The 26822-nt window shown below is 35.7% G+C and overlaps 1 protein-coding gene across 1 annotated transcript in view; it reads right to left on the bottom strand.

Moving 5' to 3' along the window:
* LOC123861542 (uncharacterized) overlaps positions 1–26822 on the bottom strand; it is a 1204655-nt gene that overhangs the window by 345766 nt on the left and 832067 nt on the right. Inside the window, exons 11-12 of the mRNA XM_064570981.1 lie at positions 22029–22085; positions 9345–9406 (exon numbers count right to left, since the gene is read on the bottom strand). Of these exons, the coding sequence (XP_064427051.1) occupies positions 9345–9406; positions 22029–22085 (119 nt within the window). The remainder of the gene's footprint in view (positions 1–9344; positions 9407–22028; positions 22086–26822) is intronic.

The following is a 26822-nucleotide window of genomic DNA, read 5'->3' as shown; positions in this document are numbered from 1 at the left end:
CCAATTAACTCCTAGATGCAATTTTCCTGGACCTTTCTTAGTCTTATAGAATGAATTTCACCTCGGGATTATGAACTACTGAAATTTTCATTTCAGAAGAACTCAGAAAAATTTTCATAGGAGTCCTTTATGCTCCACAGGTCACCCAAATAATGCTGTTTAACCATTTGAACCAAGTATAAACTTTTATCTACTCATCCCTAAGTAATGCAAATGATCTGGTCCTGCTTGACAGCAGGAGAATTTTGAACTTTAAATAGATTATATAAATTACGACCTAGTTCACTCTATGTACCATGGCCAGGAGTTAGTTCAGATTTTCAGATATTTTTGGAATAAGCATAGTACTCTATCTTACATAAGACTTGAAAAAAAGCAGCCTAATTAATTACTCTAGCTCATCCCCAGAAATTTGAATTGCAAATAACAGGTTGGTATATATATAACTGGGATCGTGTTACAGCCATTGAGTCTAGAGAAGAGAAATATATTTTACAGAAAGAAAAATAAAATGACATGAGGGAAGTACACATGGGAAATGGAAAGACAGATTCTTTCACTGTATTCTTATTAGATCTCAAGCATATTCTGGGAGAAGGGATTTCAACCTTGATAATCATCTGCCTCTCATACTCTTCCTGGTCAAAGAAATACTGCACAATGACCAAGACAATAACTAGGATAGCCTAGGACTTAGTTGCAGTTCATCTGTTGCTTCACTTTTTGCTAATGATATCCCATCTCTTCAAGCTGATGTGACTCAGATCACAAAAATATAGTTGAAAAAAACCTTAAGAAACGTGTACAAATTGTATATTTGAAATAGATGATTGTTTAATTTGCTATATACAGGTTAAAATTCGACTGTTGGACTACTTTAACTTACTGATTTTTAACTTATTCTTTAGAGTAGGATAAGTTTATGGGAATATAAAATAAATTTATAGGAAATACATGAGTGCTCCATGGTTTGTGGAATCCAAGAGGACAGACCCAGACCACTCAACTGGTAGAACAGTCAGGCTTCTCTAATGATTTAATATTTTCTACTTCCTAATAGTTTTATCATCAAATAAAGAAGGTGAAAGGTGAAGGTGAAAGTTCTCTACTCTGAGAACTACTAAACATTGATGAAAGAATTCAAAGAAGACAAAAATAAATGGAAAGGTATCCTGTGTTCTTGAATTAAAAAAATAATACTGTTAAAATGTAAATATTGGGGCACCTGGGTGCTCAGTCATTAAGTGTCTGCCTTTGGCTCAGGTCATGATCCCAGGGTCCTGGGATCGAGCCCCGCATCGGGCTCCCCACTCTGCAGGAGGCCTGCTTCTCCCTCTCCCACTCCCCCTGCTTGTGTTCCCTCTCTCGCTGTGTCTCTCTCTGTCAAATAAATAAATAATCTTTAAAAAAATAAATAAATAAATAAAATGTAAATATTACCAAAAGTCATATATAAATTCAGTGCAGTCCCTATCAAGATTCCAACAGCATTTTTTATAGAATTTTTTTTAAGTCCTAAAATTGGGGTGCCTAGGGGGCTCGGTCAGTTAAGCATCTGCTTTTGGCTCAGGTCATGATCTCAGGGTCCTAGAATCGGGCCCCACATCGGGCTCCCTGTTCAGTGGAGGGCCTGCTTCTCCTTCTTTCTCCCTCTGCCTCTCCCCCCACTCATGCTCTCTCCCTCACTCTATCTCAAATAAATAAAATCTTCAAAAAAATAAAGTCCTAAAATTTATATAGAAACACAAAGACCTTGAAAAGACAAAGAAATCCTACGAACAAAGCAGGAGGCATCACACTTCCTAATTTCAGACTATAGTATAAAGCTATAATAATTAAAACAGTATGTACTGATATAAAAACAGATAAATAGACCAATGTAACAGAATTGAGAGCCCAGAAATAAGCCCATTAGCACTAAATTTATATTTGACAAGGAGCCAAGAGTACTCAAGCACGAGAGATAATCTGTTCAATAAATGGTGCTGTGGAATTGGATATTCACATGTAAAAGAATGAAACCAGACCACTATCTTACACACTGAAATTTAACTCAAAAGGGATTAAAGACTTAAATGTAAGACTCGGAACCATGAAACTCTCAGAATAAAACACAGAAACAAAGCTCCTTGACATGGGTCTTCATAATGATTTTTTTTTTAAATCACACCTAAAGCACAATCAACAAAATAAAAAAAGTAGGACTACATGAAACCAAAAATCTTCTGCACAGCAAAAGAAACCATCAATAAAGTGAAAACACATCCTATGGAATAGAAAAAATATATATATTTTCAAACCACATCTGATAAAGGGTTAACATCCAAAATATATAAAGAACTCATACAACTCAATAGCAAAAATATAAATAATCCAATTAAAAATTGGGCAAAGGACCTGAACAGACCTTTCTCTAAAGAAGACATACCAATAGCCAACAGGTACATGAAAAGATGCTCAATATCAATAGTCATTAGTGAAATGCAATTTAAGAGGTATCACCTTATGTCTGTTAGAATGGCCATCAACAAAAAGTCAAGAGATAACAAATGCTGGTGAAGATGTGGAGAAAAGGAAACCTTTATGCACTGTTGGTAGGATGGTAAATTAGTTCAGCCATTATGGAAAACAGTATGGAGGTTCCTCCAAAAATTAAAACTAGAACCTACCATATAATCTATCAATTCCACTTCTGGGAATATATTCAAAGGAAACAAAAATACAAACTTGAAAAGCTATTTGCATCCTCATGTTCATTGCAACATTATTCCCAATAGCCAAGATAGGGAAATATCCCAAATATCCATTGATGGATCAATGGATAAGAAAGTTGTGGTATATATATGCAATGGCATATTATCAGTCATAAAAAATAAGGAAATAAGGAAATCTACCATTTGAAACAACATAAATGGACCTTAAGGCATTATGCTAAGTGAAATTGACAGAGAAAGACAAATACTGTAGGATCTCACTTATATGTGGAATAAAAAAAGAAAAAAAACACCAAACTCAGAAAAAGATCATATCTGTGTTTACCAGAGGTGGGTGGCTGGGTAAGGGGGGAATTGGAGGAAAGCAGTCAAAAGATATAAACTTCCAGGTACATGATAAATAAGTACTAGGGATGTAATGTACAACATAACTACAGTTAACACTGCTATATGATATAGAGAGACGCTGTTAAGAGAGTAGATCCTATTAGTTCTCATCACAAGGGGAAATTTATTTTCTTTGTATTTTATCTATATAAGACAATGAATATTAACTAAACCTATTGTGGTAATCATTTCATAATATGTGTAAATCAAAGCATCAGGCTGTATGCCTTAAACATATACAGTGATGCATGTAAATTATTTCTCAATAAAACTGGAAAAAATTACTAAAATAAATATTCTTTAAAGTCTGGTAAAGATAATAGATATATGATAGATGATAGATACAGATAGGTAGATAGATGATAGATGACCGATAGATAGATACTGGATAGAAAGACAATGGATATATCTATCTCAATATCTGTATCTATCTATCTGTCTATATATTCTTATAACAATCATAGAGTTTCCATTTAATCTTTCAACTTCTCCTTTCAATGTACTTTCTCCCCTTGGAATCCCTATTTTCTGCACATATCATATTACTGATATGTCCTGAATGCACCATGTTATTTTTCTAAGTACTTTTGCAGAGAGGCTACATGTACCTAAAACACCTTTTCTTTTCCTCTTCTACTCACATTCAGCTGGCTCATTCTGGACTCCTACTGTGCTTAATTATAAAATAATGAGGGGCACCTGGGTGGCTCAGTCATTAAGCGTCTGCCTTCGGCTTAGGGCATGTTGCCAGGGTCCTGGGATCGAGCCCCATATTGGGCTCCCTGCTCCTCGGGAAGCCTGTTTCTCCCTCTCCCATTCCCCCTGCTTGAGTTCCCTCTCTCACTGTGTCTTTCTGTCAAATAAATAATAAAATCTTAAAAAAAAATAAAAGAATAATGAATAAATTCTTCTATACTCTATTTTCCAATTCACTTTTACAATTTATTTTAGTATCAGTGCTCACTCGTATTTGGATTATCCATGGAAATAGCTCATATAAATTATTTTTAAGACCACATAAATATAACATAAAATAAATGGGAGTATAGAAACATTTATTTAATCAAAGTAATAATTCAAAATAAATAGTTCAGATTTGAAAATGAATATTTTGCCTACTTTATTCAATTTGCTAGCCTGAACCACCCTTTTGTTCAAGGATTAAAAGCCATTAGCATTTTTCCAAGTCTCATTAAAAATAAATTAATCTTTATGACGCACATCTTAACATTTATTTCAAATTAAACCTGAAAACCGTAATTAGCAGAAATGCAGGGACAAGAGACTCATTTTCATCATGCATCATTTATAGAAAATTTTACTTATGAAACAAAAATAAACATAAAAACAAGCAAACAATATAATCTGTTATCAGTGGTATGTCCTTGACTCAAACAACCTCTAAGGAAGTTTCACAATCTTGGAAGTTTACTAAAATACTAGAGCTTTCCCATAATACTGTATGATCTTTCCCATAATATGCACTCTGTCAATATCAACGTGTGGCTTGATCCTAGGACCCTGAGATCATGACCTGGACTGGCCACCCAGGCACCCCTATACCAGCTATGCTTTGAAGAACATTATTTCAATGCTTCTGGTGGCAGATTAATACATGACAGTCCTACTAAGTTTCAGAAGTCAAATCAGCAGCTGGGGGAAGTTTACCAAATATTTTTACCAAAATTTTCCCTAAAGGATACCTGCAATTCAAGTAAGCTGTACTACTTAAAAAAAAAAAAAAAAAATGTTTATTTACTTGAGGGAGAGAGAGGGAGAGCGCGCGCACGGTGGGGGACTGCAGGGGAGAATCTTCAACCAGACTCTCTGCTGAGTACAGAGCCCAGGACAGGGCTCAGGAGCACCGCCATGAGATCATGACCTGAGCTGAAACCAAGAGCTGGAAGCTTAACTGACTGAGCCACCCAGGGGCCCCTAAACTGTACTTTCTATCTTTAGCTTACATAGCAGTAGGGATCATCCCTCAATTCCATTAATTTACTGGAATCCTCTAAATGAGATAAAAGAACTCAATTACGCTCTTCTCCCCTCCTTCACAACCAGGACTCCAGGTGCTGAAAAATTATGACCAATGGCATGTATTAAGAAATTATCTCCATAACTGGAAACCTGTATTTCCTACTGCCCTTCACTCATTTTGCCCACCCCCACTCCCAGTTATGTCATGAATAAGCCACAGGAATAAAAGTTACAGAATAGGGAATATAGTCAATGGCATTGTAACAGTTGAATGGTGACAGAAGGTAGCTACACTTGTGGGGAGTATAGCATAAAGTATAAAGTTATTGAATCACTATGTTATACACCTGAAACTAAGGTAACATTGTGTCAACCATACTCAAATAAGAAATAAATTGTCTATCCACAGAAGAATGGATAAAGAAGATGTCACACACGTACCCACACAATGGAATATTACTCGGTCATAAAAAAGAACGAAATCTTGCCATTTACAACAACACGGATGGATCTAGAGTGTATGATGCTAAGCGAAATAAGTCAGTCAGAGAAAGACAAATACCATATGGTTTTACTCATGTAGAATTTAGGAAACAAAACAAATAAGCAAAGAAAAAAAAAAGATAAAAGAACAAACAAAAAAACAGACTCTTAAATGTGCAGAACACACTAATGGTTACCAGAGGTAGGTGGATAGGGGGATGGGTGAAATAGGTGAAGGGGATTAAGAGTACATTTATCATGATGAGCACTGAGTAATATATAGAATTGTTGAATCATTATATAATATATATTATATATTTGGATATAACACTGTATATTAATTATATTTGAATAAAAAAATACATCCAAATTAACCATTTTGAAGTTATCAATATTTCCTATTTAAGCAATGACACAGATTTTCGTAATATTATGAAATTATATTATGAAATTATAAAACTACCTGTTGGCATTATACTAATGAATGTGAAGTTTCCACAAATTACTTGTACATTGTTACTGACTTGGTTAAATTTGATTGCCACTTGCCTCTTTAGCCTCAACTCTAACAATTGCCCTGAGCACAATGAACCACTGCAATTTTTGCCAAGAAGTGTTCTGTTCTGCCTCAGTTTTTATATATGTTCTATCTGTAAAAAAAACTCTGATTGGTCTTTTAGATTGGGCTCAGGCATTGCATTTCCTAGGAACCAAATCCTATCTCAATTCCTAACTCAACCTGAGTTAACAATTCTTCTTAGGTACTTCCCTGGGACCCAGTGTTTCCCTTATCAGAGATCTGTCATAAAAGTTTTTGTATGGCTCTTTTAACTTTGCTCCATTCTCCCACAATAAGCTTCTTGAAGGCAAGGAACAATATCACATCATACTTTATATTGACTACAATAAACATAGTCTAAATGCAGTCTATGAATAAAGATCCAGTTTCTGTGCTATTATAACTACCTAAAGTTGGATTCTGGAAATTGTTTTTTTCATAGCATTGTAATAATACCCTAAAAATTAACGTAATGTCATCACTGGTTAAAGAGAACTCATTATGAGATATTGGGGTTCTCAATACTTACCTTATTTAATTTCAACCTAGTGTGTTATATTAGAATTCAGTTATGAAGTTTATGTGATTACCATCTATTTTTTTTAATATTAAAAGCAGATAAGCATTAACCCAACTATAGCTTTCACAGATTACTAACATTCCAAATGTTTCAAATCTTAACTCATTGTTTTAGATGTCAAGAGTCATCCAGTTCCTGTGAAAGATTTACCAAGGACCTAGGAATTACAGGTAAATCTGATGCAGCTATGTGATAAATGCTCTTAATCTCATTCTCATGACTAAAGAACCTCAAACTACTTTTTAAAGCTCCCTATAAGGAAAAGTGGGAATAAAATGGACATAATATTTTAAAAATAAAAATTTCATTTCCATTTCACCAAACAGCAGTATTTCACCTAGCTAAAGCTAGGATTTTAATCTTCTTGTAAATTTGACCATTTTCATTGAAAGATCAATAAACATAGGTAATCCATAGATAATACCATGGAAATAGCTGAATTTAAATAAACCAAAAATATATTTATTCTTATAAATATTTTTTAGAGTCCCATGGGCAAATATGCAAATATAAGTTTTAAATTATATAGTCTTTCAAAGTCTATATAACTCCCATGCCTTGCAAAGGGAATCAGGCTTGAGTTACCCGGTGGGTTATATGAAAAATTTTTAAATGTTTGATTTAAAAAAAAAATTCACAAAAAATATACTCAAACTGCTTTAGACTAACATTTTTATCTTAGAATATTTTTAGATTGATAGAAAAGTTGAGGAGAGAGTACAGAGTTCCCATATACTCCCTACCCAGTTTGTCCATTGTTAACATCTTACGTTAGTATGGGATATTTGTCACAACCAAAGGATCAATACTGATATATTATTATTAAGTAAAAATCCATAATTTATTCATATTTCCTTATTTTTACTAATGTCTATTTTCTATTAAAGTACCCCATCCAGGTTATTGTTACTTTTATTTGTCAAACCTCCAGAAACTCCTCTTGACTGTGACAATTTCCCAGACTATTTTTGTTTTTGATGACCTTGACAGTTTTAAGGAGTACTGGTCAAATACTTTATAGATTGTCCCTCAATAGGGTTTTGCTGACTATCTTTTCTCATGATTAGACTGGGGTTACATTTTTGAGGGAGGAAGACCACAGAGATAAGATGTTATTTTCATCATATCAACGGAACATTCTAGCAATGTGATTCATCACTGTTCATGTTGACCTTGATCACCTGGCTAGGGTAGTGTTTAACAGGTTTTTCCACTGTAAAGTTAATCTTTTCTTCCCCCTTTCCATACTGTACTCTTTGGAAGCAAGTCACTAAGCACAGCCCAAACTTAAGGGTTGTGGAATCATGTTCCACCTCTTTGTGGATGGAGTTTCTACATAAAATAACTGGAATTAAACTGAATAAAAATATTAGTCTGTTCCCTTCAATTATTTATTCAATCATTTATATTAGTATAGACTCATGGGTATTCGTCCTATATTTTGAGTTATAATCTAATACAACTTAATTTTGGGAGGAAGATTTACTAGGAAAATGAGTCTAGTTCATTTTTGCTTAAGTAAGTTTTTAAATTATTCCTTAGCCAAGGATTATTTCTTTTCTTTTCTTTTTTTTTAAGATTTTATTTATTTGACAGAGAGAGAGAGAGCACAAGTAGGCAGAACAGCAGGGAGAGGGAGAGGAAGAAGCAAGCTCTCCACTGAGCAGGGAGCCTGACGTGGGGCTTGATCCCAGGACCCTGGGATCATGACCTGAGCCGAAGGCAGATGCTTAACCAACTGAGCCACCCAGGCGCCCCAGCCAAGGATTATTTCTAATGAAGCAATTTTTGAATCAGAATTTTGTTTGGAGAATCCTATATACTAATAAATAATGCTGTCCATCAGCCCTGAGAAATCTTACTCGCTTTCTTTTCTAAGGAGCCTCTCAAATAAACAATTTTGTTCAAATTAAACATTTCTCACAAATCACTTTTGTTGACATTACATCATTTGTAGAGACTGAAAAATTAGGATTGTAAGGAGAGTATACAAGAACATAAGAATCAAGAGACTTTTCCTAGAAGAGCATAGGATTTAGATTTAGACTACCCCATGAAAGGTAACAATGGTAACTCTAAAGCAATACTTGTATACTTTACATCTTGGTCTTCCAATCTGACGGGCAGGCCACCTCTGAACACAGACCTGACAATTGCACCCCTGCAACAAATGGAAAACTAGAAAGGGCATTCTCACTGGTCTCAGGACAAAAATTTAAGGTGTAAGGATAAACTCATCCAGTTTTATTGCTGACCCACAGCAAAGTTTGTTAAAATAGATGCATGTTTGATAAGAACCACAAATTCACTAGTCTTGTAAGGCTAGTTCCAATAATAGGCTTATAAGGCCTACACCTAGTTTTCATTTGAGATTCAACCTGTGATTCTCCTTCTTATTATAAGCAACTCTTGTTAGGCAGCATGATACAAAAATAGAAGCACAAAAGAACAAAAAAGGATGAAAAAAAAAATTGCCTGTTTCTACCATGGAAACTAATAAAACCTGAGTATCAAACTGAGAATAAATAGCTGAGGAATTCAATGCAAAGAGAGTAGTTTTGACCTGGTGCTGACTTAGCACTAAGGCAGGATCTCCACAGGCCATGAGCAACAAGGCATAAGAGGCCTCTGAATATCATACCTGGTCGAAGACTGGAAACCACAGCAATGGGCAGTGCAAACTCCATAGAACCTCCAGGAAAACTGTGAAAATAAACAAAGGACACCAAAATGAGAATAAACAGAGGCAATTTATCCAGAGTTTGCTATTATCAAGGGAGTCAACTACCATGAATTAGATTTGGCAGAAACTCAAAGGCTGGCAGAGGAGTGGGAAAGCTTGAGAGAGGTGGAGTTGGAGAGGGGGAGAGGGGGAGAGAGAGAGAGAGAGAAACACAGAAAGAGAGAGAAAGGTGGGGAGGGAGGGAAAAAGGCTTCAAGCATGTTCTGATTGTAGGCTGCTCATATGGGGAAGCTGAGAGTGGGCTAATTAGAAGTAGGGTATCTTAGGTGATTGATTTTGTAAGTATTTGGCTCTATCTTGTTGGTTCTGTGTTGGAAACAGGAGCAAAGGCGGTAATCACTGAACAAGTCCTGCCCATTCTGGACTAATTGCTATAGAGTTGTAGTTTGGCTTTCTTGGCTGGTTGCTACAGAAGTTACAGATCATATGTTGTCATATATAGTTTGACCACTGTCCATTTATATATTCACTTTTTTGATATTTTTGTCAGGTAAACCTCTATCAAATTTAGTCATATTTAAGAATCATTTAACGGGAATAATTTAACTGGAGTAGATTAGCATTTCCACACTACCAAACATCCCTGTATCAAATCAGCCAAGGTTCTCCAGATAAACAGAACTAGTACCATATATAAAAATACACACACACACAGATACACACACATATATGTGTATGATTTCAAGGAATGTGCTTAAACTCAAGGATTGGCTTACAAAACTCGCAAGGCATGCCGGAATCCTGAACTCTTAGACAAGAAGTTCATACTGCACCTTGAGGGAGATTTCTTTTTTCCTCAGGAAAACCTCAGTTTTGCTCATAAGTCTTTTCAACTGATTAGATGAGGCCCATCTATATTTGTAAGAAAAATATCCTTTACTTAAACTGACTGGAGATGTTTACCACATCTACAAAATACCCTCTCAGCAACATGTATTTGATTGAATAAGTACTACAGACTAGCAAATTTGACACATAAAACTAAATATAATCCACGACCACAAATATTCTTTCCATTCGACTCTCCTCTTAAAATGATAGTTTTATCATTTTAAGTAAAATTTTGGGGTTTTTTTGTATATTTCACTTTTGTGAAATTTTTATTATTTCTTTTGAAAATATGATAGGGCTCTTTATAAATTATATAACTGGCTATTATAGTTATACCAGATAGCATTTTTAATGTAATTACATTGAACCAGCTGACTTATTGGAGAAGCAACTTTTCTCTTTTCAGTTATCTGGATACAGAAATGCAGGTGCATCATTTGTTGTATTCTAACATTTTTTATTATACAAAGAAGCACTAAAATTCAAATTCTGACAGATGCACTTAAATATTGTAGTCCTATCCCCACCACCACCAAAAAAAAAAAAAAAAAAGACAAAATCACATATGAGGACTTTTTGTTAAAATTCTGGGAGTCTTTTTCTTTTTGATTGTTTTTCATTGAATTTTCATATATGTAGTGAGATGTACAATAATGAAACTAATGGTATTCCAGAAGAGATATATCAAAATTTAGATTACTGGGGACATTTTCCTAAGTTACATAGTACAGAAAGCTGGTGATAAGACCAAAGATAAAGGGACAGACATCTCCTGAATATTAACTTCAGCACAGCATGAAAATGCACACCTGCAGAAGGTTGGAATTTTCCACAAGGCAATGGGACTTCATTGCACTCTACATGAAATTCTATTTCATTGGTTACATTTTAACTCCTGGTCACTTTAACTCCTATTCTCATTTATTGTTCTCTTCTCAGATTTCCCCACATTTTAGTAGAATATGGATAAATGACCCTCATTCAAATTGTCACAATTTAAAAATAATTCTTAAAAATTGATATATTTTTGGAGAAGAGGAGACACAGTAAAGGCCAAAAGCTTACAGTTGGAAAAAATAACTTAAAATTTCATTTTATTTCCATTTTAAGCTACTCAAATTACTGAGAGAACATGCTGAGATATTTATATTGTACTTGGAATATGTGCTTACTAAACATTCCCCTAAAAGCAAAACTGAAATTCATTTACTTTCTTTCAATATCATTTATTCTTTTCCAGAGACAGTGCTTAAACGTAATGTAATTCTAGAGTTACCTAAATCTTAGATAAAATCAGACACTTCTCCCAAATGTAACAAATGGTTAAAAAAAAAAATCCCCCAAATTAGAGCTTTATTTTACATTATCACCATTTCTACATGTACTTAATACAAAAGTAGGACCAAAGGAAGAAGCAATAGAATCTCCAGTATATAGTTTAAGAAAATAGGTTGTGATGGAAAACAATAGGATAAGTATAAAGAATACCATGTGACAAAAATGTGTGTGGTGTAGAGAAGAGGAAAGGAGGAAGAATGTATGTGGTTATGTACATTTCAAAGACCACAAACAAGGTTCCAGTAAGAAGGGAAATTTGAACTAAACCTGTTGTTTAAATGCTATTCTCCAAGTACGTGGAATTCTTAGTGTTATTGGAGTATTTAGTTTATGTGGCTCAACCAGTTACTAAGAAAAGAAATAGCGTACTGGAGTCAGTTGAACAGGAATTACAAACAAAACACTTGTGGGAATGATTAACCAATGATTGCTTTCGTCCTACAAAGAGATACTCTTTTTTTTTTTTTTTTTTTTTTTTAAGATTTTATTTATTTGACAGAGAGACAGCGAGAGAGGGAACACAAGCAGGGGGAGCGGGAGAGGGAGAAGCAGGCTTCTTGCCAAGCAGGAAGCCCGATGCGGGGCTCGATCCCAGGATCATGATCCCATGATCCCTGGGATCATGACCTGAGCCGAAGGCAGATACCTAACAGACTGAGCCACCCAGGCACCCCACAAAGAGATATTCTTTGTAGATATGTTCTCAACAGTGTTTTCATGAAGGCCTCAGTTTGCTAAGTTACTTTTTTTTTCAAGACTGAAGCTGTGATTAGTGATGTTTCGTGAGTACCTCCTGGGTGAGGATGCTGCAGATCTTGGAGGGATGGGCTTATGCCACCCTAAATCTGTCCTCTCAGTTATCCAGCTCTTTCTAACCTTTACTCTGACCAAGGAGTCATTCTTTCTTTTTTTTTTTTTTTTTTTTTAAGATTTATTTATCTGAGAGAGAGAGAGGGCATGTGCAGGGGTAGGGGCAGAGGGACAGGGAGAGACTCTCAAGCAGACTCCCCTCTGAGTGCAGAGCTTGAGGTGGGAGGGGTGGCTCAAGGCAGGGCTCCATCTCATGACTCTGAGATCATGACCTGAGCTGAAACCAAGAGTCAGACACTCAACCAACTGAGCCACCAGATGCCCCTGACTCATTCTGGAGAACATTACCAACCTACAAGATTCTGAAAGTTTTCTGAATTATTAAAGAATAAATATAGGTTTTTAATTAGGGCTGAGTGGTAAATATATTGTGGTCCTTTGATTGCCATAATCATGTAAGACATAGATGGTAAATATTAGCCAGAAAATGTCATCTCTAATATTATTTTACTAAAGTATGATAAAAACATTTTTCAATTTCAGCTACTTTGCTCTCATTTATCATCAACCCACATTAAAAAGGCACACGTGAAAATGATCCATCTCAAATAACAACAATAAAGAAATAGGGCATGCAAACATGGACTTTTTTTAAATAACCAGCTTCCAAATGCTGAACTTCCTTTCTTAGACATTTTATTTCTCCCTCCTTTGAAACATATACTTTCTTTTCTTTGCCTAAGATACCTTTTTCTATCCCTCTATATTATTTGTATCCCCTCAAATCTGTGCTCATATTCCCAAAGGTTTATAGCCAGAGTGACAAATCACCTGCATCTTTGCAGACACAGGTTTGTGTATCTATAGGGAACCCCCCACCTGCTGACTGAAAAAGCAAAATCATTAGATTCTATTTTATTAAAATTAAGCTGCTGTGTCTCCTGCTGACATAATCTGTTATAGAATATAGGTAGGTCCTGCTACCATAGCATAATTCAGTAGCAGACTCTAACAGCAAGACCTCTGACAATATCAATTTAAAATGCTTTTAAATAAACAAATCTGGGGCACCTGGGTGGCTCAGATGGTTAAGCGTCTGCCTTCGGCTCAGGTCATGATCCCAGGGTCCTGGGATCGAGCCCCACATCCAGCTCTTGGCTCAGTGGGGAGGCTGCTTCTCCCTCTCCCTCTGCCTCTCCCACTGCTCATGCTCTATCTCTGTGTCTCAAATGAATAAATAAAATCTTTAAAAAAATAAAAAATAAATCTAATATCAAAGATGCATAGCACTTTTCATAAAAGAACCATCAAAACACATGTCTGCTGTGTATCTGTAGTGCTACTATCTCCATCAAAGCAGAGAGAGAGATGGCATGAACTCTAAGTGGCCTGACAAAAGGAACCATGCAGTCACCTGGGTCAGCATGTTTTCTTGTTCTACTGAGGAGAGAAAACAAAACAAACAAAACAAAAACAAAAGCTAACGTCAAAATAAAAACAGAGACGAAAATTTCTACCATTACAGTTCATGGATTTTGCACTAGGCAGAATAGGTGTACTACTAAAAATTTTAATAAAAAAGGTGCTGCATATCTAATGTTTTTCAAAAAGTATATACACAAATTAAATTTTTTAGGTGTTTCTTAATTGGTAACACCAAAAGTTCCACTTATATTTTGCGTTGGTTCTCTATAAATAACTTTACAGGAGAATACATCCATTGCTTAGACATGTGTGGGTCTGAATAACTGAAATTATCTACTAAGAGATTCCATGTGGAATATAAATTCCTAAAGCCTATGTACCAATTTTATATCTGCTTTCTATTCTTGGGATTTGCACTGATGCATTCTGATTCTCTTATAGATTACACATCAATACAGAGTTAAATATCCCTTACCATATGTGAATAAGGTAAGAGAAGAACAAAAATGATTCATATACACACTATAGCATAGTGCCATGTTTGCTTACATATTAATCAGTGAATGCTGCTTTATAATATAATCAGTTTGCTGTATATTAAAGAAGCGTACATATCATAAACTATATTGCTAGGGACATTTTTCGATATCTAATAGTAACTAAATGAATTATATTACAATAGTAACAGAATTTATTCACTTGAACCCAACCCTTGTCACACAGTTTTTCAGTGATTCCAAGTTCACTCCAAGCAATCTATAAATGTTCCTAGAACTGGGTTTTTCTCTTTTAACAATTAGTGCCTAGTATATAGCCAATATCACTCTGATTATTTAGAAAACTTCTGGATTAATATGATCTATTCAAGTCAGTAAAGAAGTTAGGTATATAAGACAGTGGTATCAACCAAGTTCAGAAAAATAGGAAAACAGAAATTACACACTTTTTTTGGCCAGTGAATGTTATGTAAGGAATTGGTTAAACAGGCACTGAAGGACTTACTACAGCAGCTCACAACCCCAGAGCAGAGAGAACAAAGGGAAAAGGTTGGGGTTATTAGAACCTAGAGCTTATAGGCTTCTCATATCTCTGAAAAGGAGGTGTTATTTGCCGATGTTGATAAATCTGAGGGACTGAGCTGAGGCTGGTTTGGGGAATGTGGATAAATCAAACTTGGGAACTGAAACCTATTGCCTATACTGAGACAACATTAATGGGAACAGTAAGGGGCAACTTTCTTCTTCCTCCAGCTGCCTTTGGGCCTCCCTCAACTGCCTTCTAGTGGCAGAGCTTAAGAGGGATCCAGCAGGCGAAGGAGAAATGGGGTTTGCAGAATCACAGTCCCAGTGCTACAAAGCAGAATATAGAAGGATGAGTTAAAGCTGACGCGTAACAGCTTAGTAAGCAATACTCTGATAGAGATCCCAGTTCTCATGAGAAGTTCCAATGTATTCATATTTAGTGTTCATTTTACACTTAAACATGTAGTGGTGTGGATGACAAATTACATAGACACTCTAGAGTTAAAGCTGTTTATCCAAATTAAATCAAATAAAGTTCTGTGGTTAATAGGTTCCAAAGATAGCCAACTTTAATTTCTCCCCTCCTGTTTGTAACGTGCTGCTTCCCACATTAAGAGTTAGAATCTATATCCCTTTACCTTGAATCTGGCTGATCTTAGTGACTTGCTTGATGAGAAGAATGTGGTAATTCTGGAAGCTCTGAGGTTAGGTCACAGAAAGCTTTGCAGTATCTGCCTGGGTCTCTTGAAATGTTTGCTCTTGAGACACTTCCTCTCAGAACCCTACCACACCATGCTGTGAGATGCCCAACCCACACAAAGAGACCACGTAGAGGAGTTACAGTGGACAGCACAACTGAAGTCCCAGCTTAGAAGCAGCATCGAGTACCTACAATGCCTTTCGCGCATCCAGCAATTTTAAGCCTTCAGATGATGACAGCCCCAGCTGATATCCAATTACCACCACATGAGAGACACAAACGAGAACTGTTTCAGCTGGGCCACATTAACAAATACAAATATCAAAGGTAATAAACTGTAGTTTTGAGCAACCAAGTTTTAGGGTGTTTAGTTATGAAGCATATATAACTAGGGCAGCCTACCTATTTAGTTTTCCAAGAAATTTTACTAGCGAATTTTGGCCCACCAAATAAACATCTCTATCTTCACCCAACTAATGTTGGGCTCATCAATAACCTGGGGTTATCAATAACCTTGGTTTTCCTCACCACAGTTTCCTGTATTTTCCATTTCACTCTCCAAGAGATTATAAACATTTGAAAGGAAGGGATCATGTTCTATTTCACTTCCATATCTCCCACTTGATAACTGATGGTTAACTAGGTGTAATATCATGTTAGTTCCTGCTGCATAACCACTAGACTCAAAATATCATATTCATGGGTCAGCAGATTGACTGCGATTCAGCTGATCAGGCTGGGATTAACTACACAGCTCTGCATCAGGATGAGTTTCATCTGGACTTACATTCAAGCTCTGAGTTAAGTTTAGATCTACTCCATATGCTTTTCTTTTTTTTTTTTTTTTTAAGATTTTATTTATTTATTTGACAGAGAGAGACAGCGAGAGAGGGAACACAAGCAGGGGGAGTGGGACAGGGAGAGGGAGAAGCAGGCTTCCCATAGAGCAGGGAGCCCGATGTGGGACTCCATCCCAGGACCCTGAGATCATGACCTGAGCCGAAGGCAGACGCTTAACGACTGAGCCACCCAGGCGCCCCTCCATATGCTTTTCTTAGGCAAAGGCTGAAGGGCAGCAGCTGCTAGGATCATTCTTTTCTTGTATTTTTATTGTATTTATTATTTCTAAATTTGTAATTTTATTAGTATTTATTATTAGGATTACTTATTTAGATGAACACCGGTTAAATTTAAAGGTAAGCCCTTTAAAGCACTGAAAGCATACCTTGTAAAAAGTAACTGAGCTGGGAAAAAAAGTGCACTCAAGTACTGCATCATTTTTCTTCTAATTTTGTAAGCACCACAGTAAATCCATTGATACATCAATGCATATTCAAGATACATGATTAAAATACTCTGAGTTTAGATATTATGGACATCCGTAGTTGTCCCAAATGAACATTTAGAAACACAGAAAGTATTAACCACACACATGCAGGTGAATATTAAATAGAATAAATCATCGACTCCAAATACTTTGTATTCTCTGCTGTAAATCACTGATTCACGTTTGAATGATGCATTATTTTCATTCAAAGTGAATTGTGGAGTCATGTCTAAGATTTATATGATAATCCATGATAAATACCTACACAGGTAAGGATGTGCCCTGAAGCATGAAAATAACTATGGAAAAGTATTAATTTTATATCTGTTTAGATTTGTACAATTAAGTATTTACAGACTATCTTTGATCAAAATATTGGATTTTTTAATAAAACTATTACTGAAACACTAGTAGCTTTTTTTTTCTAGCAAACTAAGTATTTCTGGTCTCCATGTTTTAATTATTTCATTTATATTATGATCTACAACAGCTAAAAGTAATCTGTAGTGAAAAAAATTAAAAAGTGAGGTTTTATGAGTGTGAAGCATTAACCAGAAAAGCACATGTAGGGACTTTCCCAGCGTGGCCGAAATGATCTATATTGTGAGTGTGGATTACACACCTGTGTGTCTATGTTAAACTCACTGAATTGTACACTTAACACTAGATATTTGAGATGTTTCTGGTTTGGGTCTATTTTGAATAAAGCTATCATGAATATTTTTGAACATGTCTTGAAATATGTGCATACATTATCTATTGACTATACACTGAGAAGTAAAATTGAGTATTAGTCTCCTAGGACTGCAATAATAGGATGTTACAGACTGGGTGATGTAAACAACAGAAATTTATTTTTTCACAGTTCTGAGGGTTAGAAATCTAAGATCAAGGTGCTGGCTGAGTTGGTTTCTGGTAAGGCCTCTCTCCTTGACCTACAGACACCCACCTTCTTACGGTGTCTTAACACAGCCTTTTCTCTGTGTGTGGGCACTTGTGGTATCTCTTCTGCTTCTTATAAAAACACCAGGCCTATTGAGCTTACCCTAGAGCTCCACCCTTATGACCTCAGATAGCCCTAAATACCTCCTTACATACCCTATCTCCAAACGCAGTTGCCTTTAGGGTTAGGACTTCAACATATGAATTTGGGGGAGACAATTCAGGCTGTAACACTGCGGCATGGTATCTGTGTTTTTGTTTTCTGTTTTTTGAGGGTTTTTTGTTTTTTGTTTTTTGTTTTACTTTTCCAAATATGCATTTTAACAGGTTTACTGAGTTATAATTGACATACAATTGCATATATTTAATGTATACAACTTGATGAGTTTGGACACATGCATACATTCATGAAATCATCACTGCAGTCAAAATAGACAAGTCCATCACCTCCAAAAGTTTTCTTGGGTCTCTTTGTTCTTGTTGCTGCTTTAAGAACATGTAACAGATCTGTTTCAATAAATTTTTAAGTGCACAATACAGTATTGTTAACTATAGGCACAAAATTGTACAACAGATCTCTATAACTTATTCATCTTGCATAACTGAAACTTTATACTGATTAAACTCCCCATTATTTCCCCTTCCCCCGATTCCTGCCAACCACTATTCTATTCTCTGCTTCTATGAGTTTGTTTAGATACCTCATATAAGTGGAATCATTTGTCCTTCTGGTTTATATCACTTAGCATAATATCTTCCAGGTTTATCTGTTGTCACATATGACAGAACTTCCTTCTTTTTTAAGGCAGAATAATATTCTGTTGTATGAATATGCCACATATTCTTTATTCATTCATCTGTTGATGGACATGTGGGTTATTTCCCTAGCTTGGCTACTGTGAATAGTGCTGCAATGAACATAGGAGTGCAGAGATCTCTTCGAGATCCTGATTTCAATTATTTTGGATATATACCCCAAAGTGGGATTGCTGTCCAACAATTTTTAATTATATTTTTAATACAATTTTAATGTATTATGAATAGATTCATTGAGATATAATTCATAGGCTATAAATTTCACACTTTAAAAGTACCATCTTCTCATAGATTTGTCCCATACCCTTTGAAGCCATACCTTTTTTGTTTATTTATTACAGTTGGCCTTGTTTTATAATTATATTTATCTGTCACATCTCCTCTACTCATATCCTTACACAGCACTTTTATTTTTTTAACTTCTTACGTGAGTACAGTTGACAATGTTACATTAGTTTCAGGTGTACAACATGGGGATTCCACATCTCTATACATTGTTTTGTTCACCACAGGTGTAGCTACCACCTGTCACCATACAATGCTACTGCAATATCATTGCCTATATTCTCTATGCTGTACTTTTTATTTATTTTTTTTTAAAGATTTTATTTATTTATTTGACAGAGAGAGGCACAGCGAGAGAGGGAACACAAGCAGGGGGAGTGGGAGAGGGAGAAGCAGGCTTTCCGCCGAGCAGGGAGCCCGATGCGGGGCTCGATCCCAGGACCCTGGGATCATGACCTGAGCTGAAGGCAGTCGCTTAACCAACTGAGCCACCCAGGCGCCCCTATGCTGTACTTTTTAAATGAGATATCACCTTATACCTGTCAAAATGGATAAAACTGAAAAGACAAAATAACATGTGTTGGCAAGGATGTGGGAAAAAGGAAACTCTTGTGCACTGTTGGTTGGAATGTCAATTGGTGCAGCCACTGTGGAAAACAGTATCAAGTTCCTCAAAAAATTAAAAATAGAAATACCATATGATACAATAATTCCAAAGAAAACAAAACACTAATTCAAAAGATATATGCACTACTATGTTTACTGCAGTATTATTTACAATAGCCAAAATATGGAAGCAAACCAAGTGTCCATCAATAGATGAATGGATAAAGTGTGTGTGTGTCACTTACACACATATATGAATATTACACAGCCATTAGAGATCTTGCCATTTGCAACAACATATGTGGACCTAGAGGGTATTATGCTAAATGAAATAAGTCAGAGATGACAAATACCATACGGTTTCACTCATATGTGGAATCTAAAAAATAAAGCAAATGAATAAACAAACAAAAAAGCAGAATCAGACCTATAAGTACAGAGAACAAACTGATGGTTACCAGAGGGAAGGGTGTTGGGGGAAAAGCAAAATGGGTGAAGAGGAGTGGGAGATACAGGCTTCCAGTTATTATTGAATAATGCTTATGTTTTTGGTGAAAAAGGGATATTTACAAATTACTTGGGAGCTTTTTGGATTGAGGTGGGCACAGACTCTTAGATCTGCAGGTCATGGTTTTATGGAAATACAATTTCTGCAGGAACTTATTTTGAAGCTTTTTAGTGTCTTTCCTGTGTTTTAGAATTTAAAATAAAAAAGCAACATATTACACTACTCCTCATAGATCACCACATACATTTGATAGCACTACTATAATAGTTACAACTGTGCCTCAGGGACCACACCTAGTATACAAAAGAATGTCCCCCACTGTCCAAACTCAAACATATGTTACTGTTCCACAGTTGACCTCGCTTGAAATATATGTATTCAGAAAACAAGACAGAACAGAAGATACTGCAATCAGCATTAACTTAGCCAAGGGCAGCAGAGGTTCCGAACATTTGCTCAACCTTGGCTGCATATCAAAATCACCTGGGGAGTTTTTAAAGTCCGTAGCCTCATTCTTAACCCCAGCCAAATTAAATCAGAATCTCTGCAGGTGAGAACCACACATCAGCATTTTTTTAAATTCCCAGGTGATTCCTGTGCGCAGCTGAGACTGAGGGCCACTGATGTACAACTTCAAATAACTGCAGTTCACATGAGGATAATTTTATTAAGTCGGATTATTCACTCAACATTATTTTTAGACTGTTGCTATACTACTCTCTTGCATGCAAAGCACAGCTGGTAGTTATATTAATGTAAATATATTTCAAAATAACAACCTATATTCAAAGGATAAATGTCTTATTAATTAATGAATCTTATGTTCTATATAAGAAATGTCCTACTCACAGGTGGTGCCAGAAAGATTAAATACAAGAAAAATCTTGAAATCAAAATTTTTAAATAAAATATATTTAGCTAAGTTTCTCACTTGCAGAGAGAGAAGTTATACATAATCAAAAAAGAAGATGATAATAAACCATGTGGTACTAAATTACAGTCAGGATCAACAGAATAAACTAATGTTCAGCTTAATAAGATTGATGGATAGCAAAACAATTATAGATACATTCTTCACAAAGGTTATTACATCTACATATATATTTATAGTATGTTTGTAGACAAGGCCTAAAAACAATGACACTCCAGCAACAAGTATACCCAGTGCCCAGAACTTAGTTTCTAAATAGCATTCTTTAATAAAAGGAACCAAGTTCCTAGGAAAAATTACTGGTTCTAGGGCTGGACAGGCAAAATGCAAGATGAGCTTTGAGCATCATATAGTACCAGAAAGTAAGGAAGTACTCAAAATGCAAAGGAATCGGGACATGTTATAGAGACAAAGGATCTAACTGTAGAGAGCTCCCAGTGGCTAAAGCTGGAACAATTTGAGCAGCAAAAGAAATTACAGTATTAAATTATAACCCAAAGTATAAAATAAATGTACATGAGTCCATACTGACGTAAATAAACGAGTAAATAAATGGTAGAGAACAGATGAATCTTTCTTACAGAAGAATCCATTTAATATATGTAGATATTCCCACTTCCAGGGGGTAGAGCTTGTAAAACACACACACACTCTCTCTCTTTCTCTCTTTCTCTCTCTCTCTCTAGGGTGGGCTTGACTTAGTAATATGCTTCCAAAGAACAGAATAGGAAAGGGGAGAAAAAAAATAGCTTTACACTGGAGAAACTAGTAAACAGTACCTTAACCAAGTGATAAAACTTAATATTCCCAGTGATGTCTGGTGCGTATCATGTACCCCCTTGATATGATGTGATAAGAAGGGCATTTTACCTCTGTGGCATTCTTCTCATAAACCCATAAACTCAGACTAATCATCAGAAAAACACTACAAAAATCAGACTGGAGGATGTTCTACAGGATACCTGGTCAGTACTTCTTGTCATTCAAGTCCATAAAAAAAAAAAAAAAAAAACAGGGAAAAAGTAAGAAAGTGTCACTGACCAGAGCAGACTGAAGATACATGAGAACCAAATGCAATGTGGTACTCTGGATTGGCTCCTGGAACAAAAAGAAAACATTAATGGCAGAATTGGTGAAATTGAAATTAAAACTATAGTTTATTTTTTTTTAAGATTTTATTTATTTATTTGACAGAGACACAGCAAGAGAGGGAACACAAGCAGGGGGAGTGGGAGAGGGAGAAGCAGGCTCCCCACCAAGCAGGGAGCCCGATGCGGGGCTCGATCCCAGGATCCTGGGATCATGATCTGAGCCGAAGGCAGACGCTTAACGACTGAGCCATCCAGGTGCCTAAAACTATAGTTTAATCAAAAATAATGTCCCAAGGTCAGTTTCTCAGTTTTGAAAAATGTACTATGACAATGTAAGATGTAAATAATGGGGAAAAGTGGACAAGGGGGTATATAGGACCTCTCCGTACTATCTTTGCAATTTTCTAAAAATCAAAAATTATTCCAAAATAAAAGTTCATTTAAAAAAATCTATGTAATTGGAAAGATAGCCCTCTCAGAATAAGAACTTGGATAAACACATTTAACTATTACAGGCACCACAGAGATTTCTTCTTTTTCCACAATTAAAGAGTATATTTTAAAAAGAAGGAAATGCGATAGCCATTAAAACCTAAATTGCTCTTCCACAATAAGTAAAATTGTATTTTATACTATTCCCAAGGCAGCTACTTAAGGTCATTTGCTATGCTTGTTCTGGGAAAAATCAAGCATTGAAACTAAAAACCCATTTAGAAAATGTTCCTTTAGAGCTTTTTTTTTTTTCTTCTTCACTATATGTGTATCTAAGAGTTTAAGTACATTTAAGCAAAGGGAAGAAGTCAGTTGACTAAATTTTTCATCTTGTCACAGATTTAGTAGATGGAATTTTCTTTCTCTCATCTCTTGCAACTGATTTCAATTTTGCAATGTTATTTCTTTAGAAGAAGTTTAGTTTAATATTGCTACTGCCTCAGGATATATTGTTTCTATGGAATTTTATTTAGGTCTTAGAATTCACTTGGGTTAGGAAATGTTCCAGAAATTACATCTCAACTTTAAGTTTTAATTCTACTAAATCACAGTGGGCCTAAGGATTGTGAGAAAGCCTGCTGCATAAAATTTAGGGTTTCACCTAGTCAAGATCTCGATATAGTCAACTGAATGGGCTCTTCAATAACATAAAGCAAGAGAATACTACAAACATTAAAGTTTCACAGATACATATGATTATAGTATGTTAAATGTTATAGTATTATATGTAGAATATATTTTTTCACAAATGGAATAGAACAAGGACAGTCCTGGTTTTTGAGTGTTTGTGTGCATGTGTGTGTGTGTGTATTTGTGTTCTCCCACTTCTATAATATTTTTTTCATTCATTTTTTCTGCTGTTTTCTGTCTACTCTCAAATAAGAAAATCATATTTTGTTTTCTAATGAGCAAATAGTTTATAGATAAAAAGAAAATAAACATTAGAAGGGAAATGACAGTTAACTAAAATTAAACTCAACTTCTCGGTAACTACATTCATTTCTCTAAACATCTGTGGTGGACTGTTCCTTTGGTGATTCCTCAATGAACCATGCTTCGGAGATTTCAAGTCTTACGTAACTGCCCGCTCACTACTGTGACTGTTTTGACATAATTTTTTTTTTTTTTAAAAAGAGAAGTACAAGTGACCCTATGCCAGTTCTCAGCCTAGCCCATAATTGGCCTGATAACTTTCTACTTTCTCCTCTTTGGAATGCTTGCTCTAGAATGCTTCTTGAAATCCAACCACCATGCTATGAAGCAGCCCAAGCAGCCACGCAGAGGAATACCTTGGCCCTGACTAAACACTCCAGCTGAGATCCCACCAGAGCCTCCAGATGACTCTAGCCACTGCAATACCCCCGCTGACACTATGTGGAACAGAACAAACGAATTAACCTACAGAATCAAGAAGGATAATAAATTGCTGTTTTAAGACACTAAATTTTGGGACGACTTATTTTATAGTAATAGACAACTAAAACAACTTTAGAGTAAATGCTCAGATTAAAAGAAAAGCCATTGTTACACATGGTTTTTAGGATGATTGCTTCTATTGTCTGTGAGTCCCTGAGACAAAGAAAGATAGATGAGAGTTTGGAAATTGCCCAGAGAAAGGATGCAATATGTTAATTCCTCTTATATGATTATGTTCTTCTAAGAGGAATTAGGAGGCCTTTGACCCAATAATTTAGAACCACAGTGTAGCACATTGCTACTCAAAATACAGTTTTCAGTTGGCAAAATTAGCATCATCTGGAAACTTGTTAGAAATAAAGAATTTCAGACCCCACAAAGACCTACTAAATTAGATTCTGCATTTTAGCATGATCCCTGGGTGACTAGTTTGCACATGCACATAATAATAAGTGATCTGACAAAATTAAATCACACAATTACCTAATAGTGTATGAACTTATCTTTCCAACCAAATGAAAATGTTCTTTTTACCGAGGCTAACGGTTCATCAAATAAAATTTACCTAATGTAGAAAACAAAGTCTAAACACAAAAACAACAAAAAAAGAAAATCTAATCATAGACTTTCCCAACTCTCTAATTTCATGTGGAAACTATAAATTATACCTCTTTGGTATATGTTATAGCCTCCTAGGGCCCACATCACTACTTGTCTGATCTATTCCAGTGGTCACTGCCACCCTTAGATGGACAAGAGAGGCCCTGATCTGGTTTAATGCCTCAGGGGCCCTGTGTTTGAAGTCTTCAAAATTTTTAAGCTCTCCTCTGGTGGTCGGGACTAACCAGGGCCAATATTGCCATCCGGCAAGCATGCAGAAACTGTCCTATTGCCCATCTAGGCCCCAGTCTGTTTCTCCCCTTCAGCTCTATACTTGCCCCCTTCCTCTCCTCCTACACCCCTCACCATGCACACGGTCAATCAGATACCCCCAAAGAGCTTTGAGAGTCATGCCTCTGGAGTCATCTGGGGCCCTAGTTCCCAAAAAGATTGCTCCTGCTGATAGGTGTGATATGTCTTTCATGGGATTGCATGAGATTAGGCTACCAGAATGGTGCTGATATACTGATTTTAGTGATTCTTACTCACATTGGACATAGGTCAGTTCAGGGTCCTAGGGTTTAGATGCTATGGATAGTCAACAAATGACCCTTGGGCTTAACTCTGTGTAGGCCCATGAATCAGCTCCCTCCTGTTCATGTTCCCAACCTGGTGACACCTCCACTCTACAGCACATAAAGGTGGCGGAGTGGCATCAAGAATCATTTACCCTATGCCTACCCACCCCAACTATGCTCTCTATCCCGTGTCAGTCATTAGCCATGCTATATGAATGACACCATTCTTCTCACTCTACCCAGACACTGTTCCTACCTTCCCCACTGGTTGCAGTATATGGATGACATCAACTTTGAAAGAGATCACATTCTAAGAATTCACTGATGAAAGCCTAAAAAGTTCAAGAGAAGACATAGTCTTACCTCTATACTACATAATGATGAACAGTGGATGGATTTAAAATGACCAGAAAACAAATTATCATTCATGTATTGCTGTATGGTCTATGCAAGACTCATATTTGTAATTACCACCAACTAAGCAGAGTTAACAACATTGGTATGAGTCTTTGGAAGCCACTATTCATTGGTGGCATGATGGATGATACAGTGTCATGACTAATGATATAACCTCCACTAAATAAATGGTTTTAGAGATTGGCAGAGACAAAATTTATGTTGTTTCAGTAGGAAAAAAAAAGCCATGCTGTTGAAGTAGGAAGTGTTGCTACTATTTACTCATGGCAGGAGAAATGAAACTAGTCAGGAATAACACAGTTGACAATAAAGAACACAAAAAGGTAGTTCCTGGACCTAAACAAGAAGAGATGGTATCTTGACAATGCAAAGAATCTTCATAGGACTGATTGGATTAAGTATTTCTTGTCTTCCCATTATTCTACCCCCGCTTATGGTTTTTCAGGCATCCCTATGTTTCCTATGCTTGGCTAGTTCTTATTCATTCTTGAAAATCCACATCAGGTATCCACTAATCTAGAAAACTTTCTCCAAAAGGTATTTAAGAAAAGATAGTTACATCGCTCTTTATAAAACAGCTACTCTATAAATAGAGATAGTGATAGAGGAAGTTACAAATACAAAGAGATACAGACACATATTCCTATGCACCCCAGATCAGTCCTTTTTATGAGTCTACCACACTTTCAGACTGTAAAGTCCTTGTAGGACCATGTTATCATTCTATTTCATAGGCATGATGACCTATGAAAGATAGAGACCAAAAATGAATTTTAAATAAATAAGTGAATATACTTAAGCATGTGATTAGACCACCTATGAATTAATTTCATAACATTTATTTTCATTGATAATGCAAGATATATAATTATTGTAAAAAATATTGAAAAACATAGCACATTTTTTAAAAGAAAATAAAAATCATTCATAATTCTTCCATAGTCATGTTAACATATTTCCTCTTAATTAAAAAATATGTACTTTTTCTAAAATTACAAGGTAACTACTGGACAATCAAAAAAATTAAAATTTTAATCTACTTTCCTACCAATTACATAGATTAGTGAAGATTGGAAATAAAATCATCCTAAAAATATTTTCTGGTTGAAGTTAAGGAGAGAAAATATATATATATATTATTTATTTATTTATTTTATAATAATAGTGTTTTTTTTAAGATTTTATTTATTTGACAGAGAGAGAGACACAGTGAAAGAGGGAACACAAGCAGGAGGAGTGGG

This window comes from Mirounga angustirostris, unplaced genomic scaffold, assembly GCF_029215605.1.
Source record: "Mirounga angustirostris isolate CCGP_5_RB_7025 unplaced genomic scaffold, mMirAng1.0.hap1 SCAF_9, whole genome shotgun sequence".
NCBI classification, from domain to species: domain Eukaryota; kingdom Metazoa; phylum Chordata; class Mammalia; order Carnivora; family Phocidae; genus Mirounga; species Mirounga angustirostris.
This window is presented reverse-complemented; position numbering and strand designations above follow the sequence as displayed.